The sequence below is a fragment of the Urocitellus parryii genome, chromosome 4 (genome assembly GCF_045843805.1).
Source record: "Urocitellus parryii isolate mUroPar1 chromosome 4, mUroPar1.hap1, whole genome shotgun sequence".
Lineage (NCBI taxonomy): Eukaryota > Metazoa > Chordata > Mammalia > Rodentia > Sciuridae > Urocitellus > Urocitellus parryii.
In genome coordinates, this window is record NC_135534.1 from 107,937,131 (window position 1) to 107,956,441 (window position 19,311).

Below are 19,311 nucleotides of genomic sequence, written 5' to 3' on the forward strand. Positions count from 1 at the left end.
TATGTTCCAGACTTTCAGACAAATTCAGACAACACAATAAGTCATAAAGCAAGAGCCATTTAAATAAGTCATGTTATTTGCTATCACCATAAACCTGCAGTCACTGTTATAACATTCATAATTTAGAGACAAATGTGAAAATCCCTTCACACAGACATTTATAATCAGTGCTGAACTAGCCTTCAACTCCAAAGCCGTATGGTGTTGTAGTCAACTGAAATGGAGAGAATCCTTTAGCCCAGAGGAAAAAAAGATTGGCTTCCAGTACATAGTGCAGAACTATTGAGTTGGTACTTGTGGGCAGAGCTATTATTGCCATGCAATTTATTTCTCTGTAGTGTCCTTCACGTCCTTGGATTGTAAAACACTATTAAGGAATGATGATGGTCTGTGTAAGGGCCAAAGAAAGTTCTAAAGGCAAGATCTTCTTTTCCTTGGAAATGGTGGGGACCTTTTCAAACAGTTGGGCCACATTGTCATCTCGTAGACAGATTGCTTCTGTGCTCCTGGATTCTGTTCCTGGAACACAATTCTGTCAAATTGTGATCAACCAAAGTCATAGAGAGAAGTGGGACGCTTACCCAGAACTCCACAGTGGGCAGCACATGCAATTTTGTGTGACTCCAAGACTTAATCTGTTGAGGAAGGGTCCTGGGAGGAAGTGCAGTTGGAAATGGAATGTGAAGTTGGCTTTGAAGGGGGCCATCCAGGCAGGGAATGGGTGTGAGCACAGGTGTGGGTGACCATACGCAGAGGGTGGTGAGGAGGTGGAGGAGACCAGAGGGTCCCTGGAGCAGAGAAACCAAGGACAAAGAGAGAGACATTGGACCAATTTGTAGAGTAAAAATGCTTGCAGAAGGCCTGTCTATATAAGAAAGGGAAGTACAAAGAGAAAGGGCATACTATTTATTGAGACCATAATGGACTTCATATACTAGATTATTAGCCTTCGGAACAGTGCTATAGGTAAACTTGGCACTTATTTAATAAAAGAAGACATGGAAGCTCAGAGACATCAGTAAGTCAGTTAAGAGAACAGCATCCCCAGGTCTGGTCCCAAGGCACATGTTGTTCCTAGCACATCATTAGCTCCTGAGTCTACGTCAGGAGACCTGGATTTGAATCCTTCTCTGGCTCTTACTAGTTAGATAAGTTAAATCACTGAACTCCCATGCCCTTGCTTGTAGGATAGGGAGGGTAAAACCTGCCTTACTGTCCTGAGATGAGGTAAACATGGGCGTAGGATGGTGCCTGGCACGTGGCAAGTACTTAATTCTGGCCTGTAGTCTCAGAATCTTCTACATGGAAAACTAAGCACACTAATGGGCCCTGTGAATGCGGGATTTTTCTAGGCCTTTGGTGACCCCCCCAATGAGGATGACAATGGTGCCCCTCACATGCATTCATTGAGCTCACAGTGCTACACAAGCATGAATGCCCACAGCTGTGCGAATGCACGCACACTGCGCACACCTTTCTCCAGCCTGTTTTCTCTTTGATCACCCTCAGCTCTGGAATGCCCAGAGAACAGCCATTTCGAGGAGTGCATGACCTGTACAGAAACCTGTGAGACGCTGGCCCTGGGCCCCATCTGCGTAGACAGCTGCTCGGAGGGATGTCAGTGTGACGAGGGGTATGCCCTGCTGGGCAGCCAGTGCGTGACCCGGAGCGAGTGCGGCTGCAACTTCGAGGGGCACCAACTTGCCACCAATGAGACCTTCTGGGTGGACCAGGACTGCCAGATCTTCTGTTACTGCAATGGCACAGACAACAGTGTCCACTGTGAGACCATCCCCTGCAAGGATGACGAGTACTGCATGGAGGAGGGCAGCCTGTACTCCTGCCAGCCACGCACCGACGCCTCCTGCATCGTCTCGGGCTACGGCCACTACCTTACCTTTGATGGCTACCCCTTTGACTTCCAAACTAGCTGTCCACTCATCCTGTGCACTACAGGAAGCCGGCCGAGCTCAGACCCTTTCCCCAAGTTCATTGTGACAGCCAAGAACGAGGACCGGGACCCATCACTGGCCCTGTGGGTCAAGCAGGTGGATGTGACTGTGTTTGGCTACAGCATCGTGATTCACCGGGCCTACAAGCACACCGTGTTGGTGAGTAGTCACAGGCTGATCTTGAGGAGGGAATCGTGGGTACATGAGAACAGAGGTCCTGGGTTGACTAGCCAGGCTGCAGCTGAATCGGGCTGGTCTAGCATCCAAAGGAAATCACAGTGTACTGGGGCAGGCAGACTTTGGAGAATTTCTTTCACTATCTTAAAGACTAGGAAACTGAGGCTCAGGGTGAAGAAAGAATTTGCCCAAGTCACAGACCTCAAATTGGTAGAAGTGCCAGCTTTAGAAATGTACCTTTCATATTATAGCAGGGTCTGTTGGAGAGAGCATTGGCCCAGATTGAAATCCCAACTTGGTGACCTCTGTGCATCCTTGGGCACAGAGGATGCAGAACCTCCAGTTCTGTCATGGGTCTGTAAGAGGTTGCATGTCTCAGTGGCCTGTTGTCCTGATCTACCCTTTCCCTGTTTTGATCAGAATGGAACTTGTCTGCTCTGGCCTCTGCCATCTCTTCTAATCTCCCCATGGCTCCCATGACATCCCAGAGTTCAAGGGTCTTGCTCACATCTACAGCAATCTCTTTACTCTCTGGGCTTCAGGACCCTCTTTCTTACCTTCTCAGCTTTTCCACCCAAGAGTCCCTGCCCCCCCCCCCTTGGTTGTGAAGACAGGGGCAGCAGGGCAGAGATGGAGTTCTGAATGCCCCTTGGACTGCCCAGTGATGGCAGCCCAGGCGACAGGCCCAGCCCTTCCTTCTCCACTGTCTTGTCTGAGCAGGATGTGAAATATGAACAAGCTGACCAGCAGCCTCTGCGTGGGCATCTTGGAAGAGCTGATTTAGGGCGTTCACCTTCTTGACATTATCTTCATGGGTCTGTGTCATAACTCGTCTGTCTCCAAGGGGCTGCCTTTTCATCTTTACAATTCTCAGCTAAACTGAACTAAACTCACCACGCTACGCTCAAGTTCTCTGAGCAGCTCTACTGTGTTTCCCCCCTGGGATTCACTCTACTTTCTCTGACAAAGAGGGGTCTCAGCTTCTTGAACTGTCATCCTTTACCTTCATTGGAAATAAGATGCCTGCTGGCATCTAAGGCAGCAGTCTTAGCCTGCCTTTTCGTCTTCACTTTCTTGGATATCAGGAACCTAAATCCCAGCTGCTTCCTCTATGCCTCTCCTAGCAGTTTAGTCCTGAATCCATTACTTCATTAATCTTCTTGTATTTTTTTGTGTGTGTCTGACTCCCTCAGTTCCAATCATGGGCTTGTTAAGGACAGGATCCACACCTCATTCATCTTTATGTTAGGTGCATGTCTAGTGCCCTGCACACAGCAACACTCAAAACACTTGTGAATAAATGAGGTGATAAAGTGACCCCTTTCCTCCAAGGTCCCTGTGAGTTTCCTTTTGCTGCTGGCCATGTCTTTGGCAAGCCGAGAGATTAAACGAGCCAATGAGGCTAGTTAGGAATGTATCAGAGGCTCTGCTTTTTTCTAGCAGATGTCTGCACAGTTGAAGCTGCCCATTATAATAACTTCCCTCTACTCCAGTTTCATTATAGTTTAAAACAAATAGATCAATCATTTTGTCCATGCAGCTGGCATCATATTTGTCCTTCCCCCCACTTTAGCCTCAGCTGACAGATCTCCACCCCTAGGTTTAGACATTTTCATGTAGTTACTTATCTCCTTGACATTAACCACCTTTGCACCTTTCTACCTTTTGGGTTTTTTTTTTCTTCTTCTTCTTTTAAAATAAGATCTGTTCATAGGTCCTGTCCCACCTACTTTATTGGGCAGAGTCTTTCTGCTTTATGTTACATTCTCAGTATTTAGGTGGATGGACACCTGAGGCTGCACACCTTGTGTTCTGATCTCCTTTGCTCTGTGTCCATGTTGCCCTTTATTTTTAAGTACACGAGTCATTGGATTTAGGGCCCACTAAATCCACTGTCACCTCATCTTCATTACATCAACTAAGACCCTGTTTCCAAATAAGGTTACATCCATGGGTCCCAGGGATAAAAACCTCAAAATATCATTTGGGGGAACACAATTCCACCTACAACTGGGGGCGATTAGAGAGAAATGGGCATGCAGGAGGATCTGATAAAAGGGGTAAAGGGCCCTGCCAGGGCCCTTCATTTCAAGTCACCCAGAAGTCCTAAGTGCCCAAGCTGGGAACAGAGTAGCTGGCTCTCAGAGCCCTGGCGAGAAGACCAAGCTCAGGATGCACTGCAGGTTCTTTCCTTTGGGGGCCCCAGGGATGGATTTAGCATCCACTTTGAATTATTAATATGTTTGATGGGATCTGCTTATTCGATGATTTGCATTTGTTTTGCCCATGATGTTATTATTAGTCACCATCTCTCCCTGAGCCTGAAGAGTAATGGCTATCATGATGACAGTGTGAAATGAAATGCAGGACAGAACACACCCCAGAGCCCTCAGTCACTGCTGGTGCTCTCAGACATGCAGGGTGACATGGAAGTGATTCCTTGGGACAAGGATTCTTCTGTGACTCTGAGCTTTCTCTGAATTAAGCATCTGCAAAGGCGAAAGAAAATCCACTCAGCCAAAAGAAGGTGGAGATAAACATGCTGTCTAATTGCTGTATCACATCAGTTACCCTTCCATTGATTGACAAAAGCGGGAGTTCATAATCCACTTGAATCAAACCGTGTAATATGATGTATTAAGAACTATGTAATGTTATGAACGACCAATAAAAAAAAATAAAAATAAAAATAAAAATCTAATCTGAAGGCAAAAAAAAAAAAAAAAAAAACATGCTGTCTATAGACCAGGTGGGGTGATGGGGAGAGCGGCAGGTGAGCCTGGGCAGGTGAGCCACCGCCGGGGGTGCTGCTCTCGCCTGTCCCAGGCCAGGACTGAACAGGGATGGCCTCTTTTCCAGACTCATGCCCAGGCCAACAGGGAAGTTTTAGGGGTCTTAAAAGCCTGAGTTCTTCTCCCCAGTCTTGTCACCATCAGAGAAGAGTGAGGTGTTTGAGGGTCACTCTGACTTAGTTTAGTTTGACAATCTGGTATTGATGCCTGTTCTGTGTCAAGAGACGAAATTTTCTTGAAAGATAGTATCAAACATGAAAATAGAAAAAATAAAAAAAGTAAACAAGTCTTCTATCCTAAGAGAGCTCAGAATCTGGGGGAGCGACAGACCTGTTAATAGTTAGTGTCAATGTAATGCCAAGTGCTGTAAAAATGTTTCAAAGGGCCACAGGAGCAGAGGAGGGGTTGCCCCAGTCAGCCTGGGGGTTTCAGGGAGGGCATCTTGGAAGGGATGACCCAGATCTGAGCCCTGAAGGAGTATATTCGCCATGCTGAGAGTGACAGGAGGGTGTCCAGGGGAATATCCAGGTGGGAGGTAAAGCCTGGGTGTGACCGCTGAAGAGGCTGTAGGAGGCCTGGGATAGTTGTTTAGAGAGAAATGCTACAGAAACTCAAATGTGTGATCTTATTCCTGATACAGTCTATGGGTCCTGCATCTGTAGATTCAGCCAACTTTGGGTTGGGAAAAAGTAGACAGACAGGTAGATACATATATAGATCTATAGATGTGTGTGTGTACACACAGACATGTATAAAATTGCATGGATACTGAACATGTATAGATTTTTGTGTCATTATCCCCAAGCAAAACAATATAACAACAATTTGCATAGCATTTATATGGTATTATGTATCATAAGTCATCTAGAGATGATTTAAAGTATATAGGAGGATGTGTATAGGTTATGTGAAAATACTGTCCTGTAAGGGACTTGAGCATCCTCAGAGTCTGGTGTCCATAGGGGTCCTGAGCCAACCCCCCATGGACATGGAGGGATGACTGTATTTAAATATCCCAAATGTTTCCCCACACTGATCCCTATGCCTTCCTTTCTTCCTCCTCCATCCATCAAGTCCTGTTGCCATGCCAACCTCCTCCTTTTCCTCTGATCTCCTCCCCCTCAGTTCCCTCTTTCCCTCCGTATCTCACTTCCAGAGAGATTCAAGGCAGTGGTGGCACAAAAGCGGTCTCATCCATGGGGTGTCAGAGACAGAGAGATGTGGAGCCTGCCAGAGTGTCTTTCTCAGGTGCTCCTTGGCAGGGACAGAATTTGCAAGCCTTTTAGCTTTAGTGCCATTATTTTTGCCTCCCCAAGGTGTTGCCTCCCACGTGACACCAGGTAGCCCAGAACACAGAATTCAGGGACCATGTGGTGGCACACATCAGCCACCTTTGAGTGCACAGATTTTGGATTTCTGCTCATGAGCCTCTAGTGCAGGTCAGAGTCTCTGCAACCTTGGCTTCCCTAGGTGACCTGCAGAGCCTGTGTTCTGCATTTGCACAGGGCCACCTCCTTCTACCTCTAGGCCTCCTGGTTGAGAAAGCCGTGCTTACCAGCACCCTCTCCCTTCTCCTCCCCCTCCAGGAACCCTGGCTCTTGATGGCTCCCCACGGCATCCTCTGCCCTCCTCTCTTCCAGGCACAAAGATGGAGGCATCTCCTCTCCTCCTCACCCCTTGCCTTCCCAGGAGCCAGACCTTCTTTTGTCTTTAACCTTTCCTTTTCTAAGAGGTCTTTCTCTTCAGCCCATGGACATACTTACTGTAAAGTAAACCCTCCTCCAGTTGTTCCCCAATCTCCCTCCTCCCTTCCCAGCCAGACTCCTCCATTGGTCATCTCTGCTTCTGGTCTTGGCTATTTGCTTCCAGAATCTGACTTACGGCTATATCATCAGATTCTCTTATTAACACCACAGGTAGTTTTTCTTTCAAAAGACTTTTTTTCAGGCTTTATGTCATGGCCTCTTTGCCATGTGGGACACTGCATTTGAGGCCCTCCTCATCCTTTGGTATCTGGTGTGGGCATCATCTTCTGCAGGCAACCTTGAACCATTCCCCAGGCCAAGACTGGTGCCTGTGCATCTGTTTGCCTCTATGCTTTTATCAGATGGTCTTACTATCTGTTTATATTCTTGTCTCTGCCACATGCCATTGAGCTCTTAGAAAAAGGGCCTATGCTTCATCCCAGCCTAGTACAGTGCCTGGCACTCAGTAGTGCCAACTAGATGGATGAATTCAACCTGGACACATTTTCATAAGAGAGGACAGAGTTGAGTTGTTTTGAAGGGTGAGCAGTGCCTTGTGGAAGGGTGTGGAGGAAGGGCCTCCTTGCAGATATAGGGCCAGGCCCTAGAAGCAAGGCCTGAGATGGACACTCTTGGGAAATGGGGGAAGCACTGGGAAAAAGAGCCCAACACCCATGTACTCTGACCTGGAGACCATCTGTAGCCTGGGTGGCCAGAAGCTCTGAGTATGACCTGCACCCCAGGGTCAGTCCTCAGTGTGGTCAGTCATTGACCAAGGGCTACCCAGGGGGTGGAAGAGTTGGAGTGGGTGCTCATTAGTTTATGGACAAAGTGGGTCCCATTGAGCCAAGGCCAGCTGAGTTTTGGGGAGCCCACAGTTAGAGTCTGGGAATGGGACCCCAGATAGGACATGGAAAGCATCAGTCCCACTTGAGGCAGAGGACTGGTGGGATGAGAAGACATCATTGGTCCTGTTAAGAAACTGCAAACTGTGAGTACAGCTGGCGTGGAGGACCAAGTGGGCTGGCTCTGAGAGGCAGGGCCCCCTGGAGAGCCCAGTGGGATGTGCTGAGCACGTCAGACTTTTCATCATGACCTGCAGAGAGTTTCAAGCATTAGCTCAACAGCTTTCAGTTGTCTTTTAAAGATGGCAGGTGTAGGTGAATGAAGGAGAGGGGCCAGCCCAGGACCTGGGAGGTAAGTTAGGAGGTGATTCCATCTGAAGGGTGAAAGATGATGGGCTTCTCAACTAAGGTAGGAGCTGTGTGGTTGTGAGGGACTGGAAGAGAGACGCAGGAGGTCAGGGGAGGGGCTTCTGGTCAGAAAGCACTGTTAAAACACCTGCTTCTCTCTCAAGGACACCCAGCTCTCCTGCTCTCCGTTGCCCTGGCTGCTGTGAGCATCTGGAGACCCCTATTTTCTGTCACGCTCTAACCCAGCCCAGGCTCTAGGATGTAGTTCATCATAATCAGAATATTTCAAGGGCACAACAGTTCTGGAGCTTAATGTTAAGGGATTTCCCTGTTGTCTGACTTTGGAAACATATGTGAGGAAACGGGTGTCAAGTGTCCCTTTCATGTGATGTATTGTGCTGTGGATCACCACGAAAGTCAAGAGGGGAAGGTGGTCATAAAGGTCAATAAAATGCAATCCCTGCCCTCAGGTTGCTCATAATCTTGCAGGTGAGACAGAAGCATATACAACCAACCATGATATAAGGCAGATGGTGTTGTTTGTGTCCATGGCAGCATGCACAAGCTTGATCTTGGCCCCAAATGGAGAAGAATATAAGAAAATACAAATAACACGCTCTGCTTTCCAGGGCAAGGAAGTGATTAATTCTGATCATGGTCTTGGACTTCGAAAATCTTGCTTTACAGGAGAGGGGACACTGGAGCAGGGTCTGGAGGACGAGAGGGATGCTGACAGGTGAAGGGTAGCATGCCAGGCAGAGGGACCAGTGAGTCACCCCAGAGGATGAAGTCATCCTCCAAGAAAGAAAAAAAAAATCACACAACTAAAGGAATTAATAAAGTGGGACTCGCCTAAAATAAATCCACAAAAGAGCTGGGAATAGAAACACAAAAGTCCTAGTTTGGGTATTTTAGTCTAAACTTTAATTGAATTCTTATTACCCTCTCATTACCTTGGAGAAAACAATTTGAACTCCTGGGGGAAAATAATGTTGTATAGACAGAAGGCACTGAAATAAATAGGTATATTAGTGTACAAAGGATAGACATTTAAGTCTGTTCAAATCCTAATAATAATAGTTGACTGGCATCAACAACAGTACATGCAAAGATGGCATCCAACCTGCCCAAGCTCCCCTCTGGGACTTATCTTTCTAGAAATTGGAAGGGCTGAGGACTCTGGGCCAATTGTACTTCTCCCCTCTACCCTCCTTCTCTTACAGGTCAACAGTGAACGGCTCTATTTGCCCCTGAAGTTGGGACAAGGGAAGATAAATATCTTTTCCTTTGGTTTCCACGTGGTGGTGGAAACTGACTTTGGCCTGAAGGTTGTGTATGACTGGAAGACCTTCCTGTCCATCACGGTCCCTCGGAGCATGCAGAACAGTACCTATGGCTTGTGTGGCCGCTACAATGGCAACCCTGACGATGACCTGGAGATGCCCATGGGTCTGCTTGCACTGAGTGTCAGTGAGTTTGGGCAGAGCTGGGTGAAGAGGGACACCTTCTGCCAGGTAGGCTGTGGGGACCGCTGTCCATCCTGTGCCAAGGTTGAAGGTTTCTCTAAGGTGCAACAACTGTGCAGCCTGATCCCCAACCAGAACGCCGGCTTTGCCAAGTGTCACAGCAAAGTCAATCCCACCTTCTTCTACAAGAACTGCCTGTTTGACTCCTGCATTGATGGGGGCGCGGTGCAGACCGCGTGCAGCTGGCTGCAGAACTACGCCAGTACTTGCCAGACTCAGGGGATTGCAGTGACCGGCTGGAGGAATTACACATCCTGCTGTGAGTTCTCCCCCTTATCTCTCTCTATAGCTTCTCCCTTTTCTTGATTGGTGAGGGAGGACAGTCTTCCAACTCCATAGAAGCCAAATGATCAAGTAAAGTGATTTAAGGATATGCACTTTGATATTGAGTTCATTATATGAAACAAAATATGTAACCTCCATTTTCTTATCTGTAAAATGGGGTTGATACCTCTTATTCAGTGAGTTACCCTGGAGGATGAAATACAATCAGACATATAAAGCACTATGTGTGGCATTCAGATTCAGCAAGTGCACAATAAAATGCTAACCAGACACTAGTGGGGAGAGAGCTAGTTAATTCATTCTTCCATTCTAGAACTTCATGGGTCCACCATGGCATTGATCATTTAAATGCTTTCTATAAGTGCATCATTCTATTTGATTCATAGATATCACAGTCCAGTCTTTGTGCTTATGAAATATAGCAGAATATTAAAAGCATTAGAGTTCCTGGATTCTAGCCTTGACTCTGTCCTTAAGGGTCTGTGTGACCTTGGAGCAATTTACTTTCCATCCCTTGTGCTCAGTTTCCCCCTCCAAAGAGCAGTGTTAATGCTGCCTGTACCACTTAAGCTACAGAAACGTCAGGAGGATCAAATTAGGTAATTGGAACACTAGCACGTGCAACGCATGCTAAGTGGCATTATTATATTAATGGCTTGCTCTGGGCCAAGCCCAGTGCTAAACACTCTGTCCACATTATCTCATTTATTCTTCTCAATAACCCAATTAGGCAAGGAGAAATTGAGACTCAGAGGAGTTAAGTAACTTGCCTAAGATCATAAAATTCCAGTGGCAAAGTTGGCATTTGAACTTCTAACCCCAAAGCCCATACACTATTCTAGTGGACTATGGACTGGGATATTTGCTTGCATTTGGCATGTGCAAATAGGAAAAGGTTGGGAGGGGAAACTACCGTTGGTCTTTGACTAACCTGCCGTGGTTTATTTTCCCATCTCAGTCTCATTAAGTACTGCAAATTTCTTTTAGAAGATCTGACTGTATAAAAAGGCTATATAAATTGATTCTGAATGCCTAGAGCTCTAAGTAAGGGATACAGCAGGGTTCCCCGAGAATCGACTCCCATTTTCATCCTGTAAAAGGAAGATTTGGATGAAGAACCAGAAATGGAATTGTGGTTTAATGTTCACACACTTTACATTCCACATGCAGTCCCTGAGAGAGAGGGTGAAGAGGGGAGAGGGACAGAAAAGGTGCCAATACCGTTTCATCCAGGCTCAGTCTCTGAGCCAGGGAGGTGGGGACATGGTGCCACTAGGGGTGACTTTCCAGATGAACTGGTCTAGGGTGTTTTCAATAAAATAAATCTGCCTATGAAAAAGTCAAGGTCTGGATAAACCCTAGAGCTATGTGGGTGTCACTTATAGGTTGGGAGAGCTTGGCTTCCTCTAAATCAGAAAACCACACTCTGGACCCAGAGGCCTTAACATGGTTCAGGATCAGTAAACCAGTTTGGAAGGTGAGACTCCCTCTCCCCTTGAGAAGGGAAACCTTTTCACCCAAGGTTTCCTCTTGAAAACCTTCTACAGGGAGCTCCCCTGACCTGTTGCCATGGCTGGTGGCTGTAGAGTGGCTGGTATTCAGGGGCCACCATCCAAAACCTGTCAATTCTAATCAACAGGGAAAGGCACTGGGGGAACACTCACCTCAACTGGTGGTCTCAATTTTTGTCACTCATGGGAAAGAAAAGGAATTGAGTTAGCAAGCCCTATAACCTTCTTTCCAAGGAAGAAGTTCATCCTACCCCACTGGGCTTGGCTAAGGATAAAGGATAGGAAGACAATTTTCTTGTCCACCAGTCCCCTCTACCAGTAGATCTGTCCTCTCCTCTCCTAAAGTTCTGCTCAGATATTGGTCACCTTGTTTTTATGGCTAAACTTGTCATGGGGAGCTCCACCTATGGCACTCAGAGCCGAGTCTGCCCCACCTCCATCTGAGTCTTGGGTCCCATCCAAGACCAGCTGCCTCCAGGACATCCCAGGCTGACACATCAGAGCCACCAGGTGATAAAGAACAGTTCCCATTGCAAAGGTTTAGACCTTCCTTTGCTTCAGCATTTCAGGACAAGGGCAAAGATCCAAAAGACAGAGCACCAGAAGATATGGTGGTAATGAAGGGCAGGAAAAATTTTAAAAAGTTATAATAAATACTTGGAAGACAGTACGTGGGAAGCTGGGGAATAAGGCACAGCTGGAGGTCACTTAGTCTTCCATTTTGAATTCCAGAAGCAGGGAAAATCTGCGAGTGATTGAGTACAACCTCATCTATTCAACAGAAAACCTGGCCTGAGCATGGTCATTTGTAACTGTATTTTAGGTGACTTTGACTTCTGAGAAGTGAGAGCAGGATTGACCTCCATCCCTCTCATTCTACTAAAATTAATCCAATTCAGTACTCACTGAGATATGAGAAATGGTGCTTTCAGAAGCAAAGGGGTTAAGTCAGATTGCCCTTTAAACTTGTGCTTTATTGGTAACAAGGTAAAATGCCTGTGTTTTTCAAAGATATTGGCTGTTTGTATCAATAGGATAATTTATTACTCAATTATCTTATTTGTAAATGCATTGGAAAAACCTCTCCACCCAAGTTGAACAAATGGGCTGAGGGAGAAGGGGAGGTAAATTGTCTTAATTACCAACCCCTTCTTAAAATTCCTTCAGCCGAGTATCATTCTCCCAGCCCCTTAATGTGGTACTTAGAGCAGTGGATGGTGAGAATACAGTAACAGAAGCAAGTGATAACTAGTAACTGAACCCCGCCTTAGCTCTTGCTGTGGGCTTTTCTGGGTGGGCTGTGTGGACTTGTTTCAGTAGACACTAGTGACAGTCCCATTCTCTCCAGGAGGAAGCTAAGAAATAGAGCAGCTTTCCCAAGGAAAGGAGCTCAGGTCTGTGGAAAAGTGTCTCCAGAGACAGTGTTCTCCTCAGAGATGTGACCCCGAGGAGACTCAGCACCTGATTTATTATGGGAAGCCATCAGTCAAGGTCAACTATCATTATCATTTCCCTTTTATCAGAGGGAGTTTTTGCTATTTCAGGGTCCTGAGTCCAAAGTCCTATAATTAGGAATTTCATTACTTATTTCTCTGCCTATCCAATAAAATTTAATTGAACTCTTTTCTTAAAGAGTAATTCCTGCTCTGACTACTATAACTAGTACTACCATGGATATCAGAAGCTATCATTAAAGTACCGCACGTTGTCACTCATGGGAAGGAAGAGCAAAGTCTGGATAGCATCACAAATTGTATCTCATTTTATCTGAACTGTTACCTGATGGGAGAAACATTTCATCCCCATTTTACAGATGAGAAAACAAAGGTTCAGAGAGGGAGAGGAACCTGACCACAGTGACCCTCCTAGTTATTGTTAGAGCCAGGGCTGAAAACCAAATCAGTCTAATACCAAAGCCCTTGTCCATTCTGTTGTGTATTATTGCTTTCAGTGGCTCCATTCATCCTGCTGTCTCAGGGCACAGATGCTAAAAGGATCTCCTGGCCACAACGAAAGTCACAGTCTTGACCACAGTAAAAATCCAGGTGCAGAGCCAGGTGTCACTTCTCAGCTCTCTAGACTGCATTCAGGGGGAGAAAGAAGCAGCAAATCAGTATAAGGAATTTGAAAGTTTGTTTTTGAGAATCGAATGTAATTGCCCACCTGCCATATTCTCAGCATCGTTTTGGATGCCATGCAAGAATCCAAAGCATAAGACTTGGAGTTTGTAGACTAGTTGAAGAAATAGGACTCATTGGAAGTACTTGAAAGAACAACGAACTTCTTCCCAGATATTAACTCATATTGTAGAACTTCAAACACTGTTAATACTGGCTCATGAACGAGTTAAACCAAATATGTTAGTGATAAAAATAAAACAAGTTAATACTGGCACAGGAATGAAAGGTCAATCAGTGAAAATATGAGACTGGTCCAGAAATAACCCTGAACACTAAATAGAAATTAGTATATGGTCAAGCTGGCATTGTAGATCACTGGAGGAAAAAATATATCATTTAATAAATAGTAAAGGGACGAAGGGCAAATTAGCTGGGAATAAAATAGCTAAATCCCTTCTTCTCTCCTCATTGCAAAATCAAGTCCAGACAGAAGAAAGATTAAATTAAAAAATTGAATTATAAAAGTACTGGTAAAAAAACTAAGGAGTTTTGTTATTTTTTAGTAATCTTGTAGTAAAGAGGGCTTTCCTAAGCAAAACACTCTAAAGTTGTAAAGGAAAACCCGATAAATTTAACAGTATTAAAATTTCATATCTCTTCATAGCAAAAACATAATCAAAAACTGAAACAAGTACAAACATTTTTAAAGGAAGCAAAGTGAAAGACAAGTGATAAATGTTTTATAACACATATGACACATAAAAGCCTCTTTTTAATTTATAAAAAGCTTTTACAATTTAATAAGAAGAAATTTTAACCACACAACATGTGCAAAGAATATGAAAAGGCAATTCACACATAAAAAACTATACAAATAGATTAAAAACAAATGAAAAGATGATCTACTTCACAAAGAAATTCAAACTAAGTGCAGATACAGCATTTTTAACTATTCCTATTTCTAGGAATCAGAAAAGATGGTGCGAAGCAGTCAGTGAGAATAGAGATTAAATCTATTGGCACAGCCCCTTTAGAAGGCAGCTCAGTGGCATCTGTCAAAAATGTAAGGGGTCAGACATGTAATTCAGTGGTAGAGCTGTTGTCTCTAGCATGCATAAGGCCCTGGGTTCATGCCCAGCACTGAAACAAATAAATAAATGTGCATACCCTTTGACTCAGAAATTCCGCTTTTAGGAACTTATTCTACAGACTCAGGAGGACAAAAATATATGTACAGCAATATTCACTGCCACATCATCATAAATGCATAAAATATACACACCATACAGTGGAGCAAAAACAATAATTCGAGACTAAATGGAAGAAAATTGCCATGAAAAAGCAATGAACAGAAAGATTTGTAGATTGTGTTCCTGTTTATGTAAAATAGTAGTAAGTACAAGATGCACATACATGCTTGTATATGCATAGAAAATTTCTGGAAGAATTGATTATAATTGTTATTAAAATTTTCCTTATGCATTGATATGGTTTGCATTTTCTATTATGTGCAGATAGTATCTTTTGAACTAAAAATACTTTTTAAAATGTACAATATATTGTAGTAGTGGTCATATGAATCTATGCTTGTGTTAGAATTCAAAGAATTATGCATTCCAAAAGAACATTTTACTACTAGATAAAATAAACCCCCAAAACATATTGTATATTGTTGTTTAGGACAGAAGTTCCCAAAAAATTGTAATTGTAGTGGTGCCTTTAGTATATATTGATTAAGATAATAGCTTTTCCAAAACTTTTAAGCAAACTTACCCTTAATGATTGGCTAATGCTTACTGAACACTTCTGTGCCCAGCACTGGCCAAGCATACAAATTCATTTAATCCATTACACTCTCCATGAGGTAGGTGCTGTTGGAATCTGCATTTTATAGAAGAGGAAGCTGAGGCTCAAAGAGGTGAAATAACTCTCCTGGGTCACTTGTCAGAGCCCACATTCCTCACCAGGACCCTACCTGTCTTCCTTAAATGCATCTAGATGCCCTTGAAAAATGGTAGAAATGGCTGTGCGCAGTGGCACACACCTATAATCCCAGCAGCTCAGGAGGCTGAGGCAGGAGGATTGTGAGTTCAAAGCCAACTTCAGCAAAAGCCAGGTACTAAGCAACTCAGTGAGACCCTGTCTCTAAATAAAATACAAAATAGGGCTTGGGATGTGGCTCAGTGGTCGAGTGCCCCTGAGTTCAATACCTGGTAGCCCCCCACAAAAAAAAATGGTAGAAATGCGAGCGCGCACACACACACACACACACACACACACACACCACTGCACATTTGCCTTCTCAGTGATCATGGGGCTGAGCTGTCTATGGTTGAAAAACCACTGGTTTGCCAAAACAGTCCTGTAGAAGTTTTGAGGTAAAGACAAAAGTGAATTGACGCTGCTACAGAAGTGAGTTCTATGGATGAGAATCCCAACTGGAATTTGAAGAATGGGGAATTTGAATAGGCTGAGAGAGCAAAGAGGGGCGTGAAAGAAAGATCAATGTGAGTGGACCTAATGCTGGAATGGTGAGGAAACATCCCCCACCAAAGTGAAGGTCCATGTTGGGAGGTGAGTTTAAGGAGATAGGTAATAAAGATCTCAAAAACCAAGGGTGAGGAGGCTCGGCACCCTCTGTCTGTCTGCATGTTGACCCATTATTTAATCAATAACGAGCCAGATGGAGGCGGTCCATAAGCAGAGGGTAACAAGGAGGAACAGGGGCGGGCCTCGCACCTCCTCCCTCACCTCCATCTTCCTGAGCAATTGCTGCGAGAAAGCCATTTACAGTGCTGTGGAACTGCGCGAGTCTTGACTTGTCTCTTCTGTCCCAGCGGTCACCTGCCCTCCCAACAGCCATTATGAGAGCTGCGTGAGTGTGTGCCAGCCCCGCTGTGCCGCCATCCGCCTAAAGAGCGACTGCAACCACTACTGCGTGGAGGGCTGTCAGTGCGACCCAGGCTACGTCCTCAACGGCAAGAGCTGCATCCTGCCGCACAACTGCGGCTGCTACTCAGACGGCAAATACTACGAGGTATGGGAGCCAGCCGGCCTTTCCTCCCTGCCCATCATCAGACTCCTGTCCAACTCCAAGAGGGTGGTCAGAATTACCAGGTCTTCCCCCTCCATGATGAAAACCGTAGTGCTGATTGTCAGGAAGGTGGGAGAGGGCCAAGAGGCTAAGGACCCTTCGGAGGAAGCTCTAGCGCCTTGCCAGATCCAGAAGAGCAGAGCCTGTGCCCCCCACCCTCTTCTCCTCCCTCTCAGGCCTTTCTCTGGAGCTTGGGCCCTTCTCCTTTCCTCTCCTGTAAATCTCAGTTTGCAAGCTTCTGACATGGCTCTAGTTTGGAAATATGGTGGCTGTGAATCTGACATTTGCAGCTGTCTTAGCTAAGGGTATTTTTAACTGGAAAATACAGTGCTTGAAGCTGGGAGGAGTGGCCTTCCCTCTCTGACTATTGAAACTTCCCCACAAGTGCCGTTTGCCATTCTGATATCATCCCCAGGGAGTTAGGGCTGCTTATTGACACCCCCTCTCTGCTTCTCTCCCTATGGGAGCTTAAGCACAGAGCTTAGCCCTTTTATCACTGTTTCCCAACAAAACCTATTCGCTCACTAAGTCATTTTACTTTTTAGACTTTGTAATCAAACTCCCCTCCTTCCTTTCTTTCCTTCTTTTTGTGCCTGGGATTGAACCCAGGGCTTTCTGCCTGCTAGTCAAGCTATACCCCCAGCCCTGTAATCTTTCTTACTGTGCCATAACACTAAGCTAGAAAAGGCCCTGCTACAGGTCCTCCATTCACGGTTCTAACCCCTTTTCTGTTTAAGAGACATCAACACTTAGGTGGGTGAGTAGACAGTTAACAGACACAAACACTGAGAGTCTGGGTTTGCAGACCTCGATGCTGATATTGTGAGACATGAGATTGTGTGATCCCTGCCTTAAGGAACTTAAAAAATAGATTCAGGAGAGGAAAAAAATGTGCTTTAAAGAATAAAAGAAGAATTACAAAATAACATATCATTAAGTGAAAAAGAATACCCCACTGAATGAATCAATTTTAAATGAAGGAGTATAGTAGCCTTTAAAAGAAATCTAATTGAAACGTTTGAATTGGAAATCAACTAAGCAAAAAATAAATAATGTCTTCTTTTTGTAAAGATGGATTGACTTGTTCAAGGACAACTAAGTTGTCTTTGGGACTAAATAAGAGATTATCTTCAGACATTACCTTCAATTTCATTGTCATTGGAAAAGGTATTTTAATTCTATGTTATAAAAAAGAGAAGTAGAGTAAAACAGTAGAACTAATCAAAGAGGACTTCTTGGGGGAAGTATTGAACTCCCCCACATGTGTCCTTTGTCACTCTGATATTGTCCCCAGAGTGTTTGGGCTGCTTATTGCCATACCCGCTCTGCTTCTCTCTATTGGGGTATTGAAGTTAGCTCTTAGAAATATTTGAAAAGAAGAGGCAAAACATGGAGGAGAAAATAATAAGGTCAGTATTCTCATAATCTGGGAGAAAAAATAATCAGGCTCAAAACCCAAAGAACATTCCTCTATTTTTTGTCTCTTAGCCAAAAGGCATCTATCAACTGTGTCATGCACCCCTCTGCAGGTATCCTGCATATTGGTGTGGCATATGGGAATGAGACCTGGGTTTGACCCTAGCCCTACCACTCCTGGAAGTGTGACATTGAACCAACTTGCATTTCTCTGAGCTTCTGTTTTGTTATGAATGAAACGTGGCTAAAAATACCAACTCCATGGGGTCCTTGTATAAGTGACCTAAGCCAGGTGCCCAGCTTAGTACCTGTCCCCTAGTCATTCAGTAATTGGTAGCTGCTATTATTGTTGTTGTTGTTCTCTTGAGAAACATTTCATGAATAAAAGTCCAGGCATGTTAATGAAACGATGCATATAAAAGCCCTTGGAATTCTCAAGAAAGGCACAGAACAGCTCTGGGCAGCCATTAGTACTATAAACATTATTATCTGGCTTTCATCAGAAAGTCAGTGGGTTTTGACAACAGCTTCTATCTGGGAAGCAGCAAACTCACAGAATAAACAATCCACATCCACTTGCCACAGTTCAAACAAGCTTGGGGGCTTGTTTATACAGCAGATTTCTTTGGAAATAAAGAGAGACATCTAGCCATTTGCATGTAGGGTAATCACCAGCTGTGGCTGTCATGTCTAATTAAGGTAAAGAAAGCGGCATGGGGCCAGCCACTTTCCTGAGATGCTAGTTTCATGATCAAGTCCTCCTGTGGATGAGTTATTTATCCTTGACCACATATCCACATAGATTAGGTTGTTTTCTCTCTCTACCAATGTAATGTCTGAGTTTTTATCAGAGAGGCCAGACTAACCACTCAATTATTCCATAAATCTGATAAGAGAAATGAAATCAATATTGAGTCTGCTTGCACCCAGAATATGTTATGGATCTCGAATAAGAGAAGACTCAGTTCCAGGAACTACCTAACTTTGAGGATGAAAGAATTGGCAAAGGCACGTTGCAGTGAACTGGACTGGAAGATTTCACCCTCTGCCTGTTTATTCTTGAAAAACACAGTTATAGTTGATATGCGGTTTTGATAAGTCTGTAAGTTAAAGCAGAAAACAGTGAGCAGGCCTTTTTATTCCATTAAAATATCGTTTCTGGATAGGACTGTGTTGATAAATTGATACTGATTGAGCATCTCTAATGTAAAAATCTGAAATCCAAAATGTTCCAAAATACAAAACTTTCTGAGTGGTGACATGATGCTATGAGTAAAAAAGTCCACTCCATGGAACTTTATCTCATGCACAAAATTATTTAAAATATTGTATTCAATTACCTTCAGGCTATGAGTAGAAGGTATATGTGAAATAAATGAATGTTGTGTTTAGACTTGGATCCTATATCCAAAATATCTTGTAACATATATACAAATATTTCAAAATTTTGGGAAAACAATCCCAAATTGAAATCCCTTCTGATCTCGAGCATTTTAAATT

General features: G+C 44.4%; 1 protein-coding gene across 2 annotated transcripts in view; it reads left to right on the plus strand.

Moving 5' to 3' along the window:
* Tecta (tectorin alpha) overlaps positions 1 to 19,311 on the plus strand; it is a 66,847-nt gene that overhangs the window by 29,586 nt on the left and 17,950 nt on the right. For both annotated transcript variants that reach the window (XM_026403487.2, XM_026403488.2), the window contains exons 10-12: positions 1,510 to 2,111; positions 9,083 to 9,644; positions 16,139 to 16,338. In XM_026403487.2, coding sequence (XP_026259272.1) covers positions 1,510 to 2,111; positions 9,083 to 9,644; positions 16,139 to 16,338 — 1,364 coding nt within the window. The remainder of the gene's footprint in view (positions 1 to 1,509; positions 2,112 to 9,082; positions 9,645 to 16,138; positions 16,339 to 19,311) is intronic.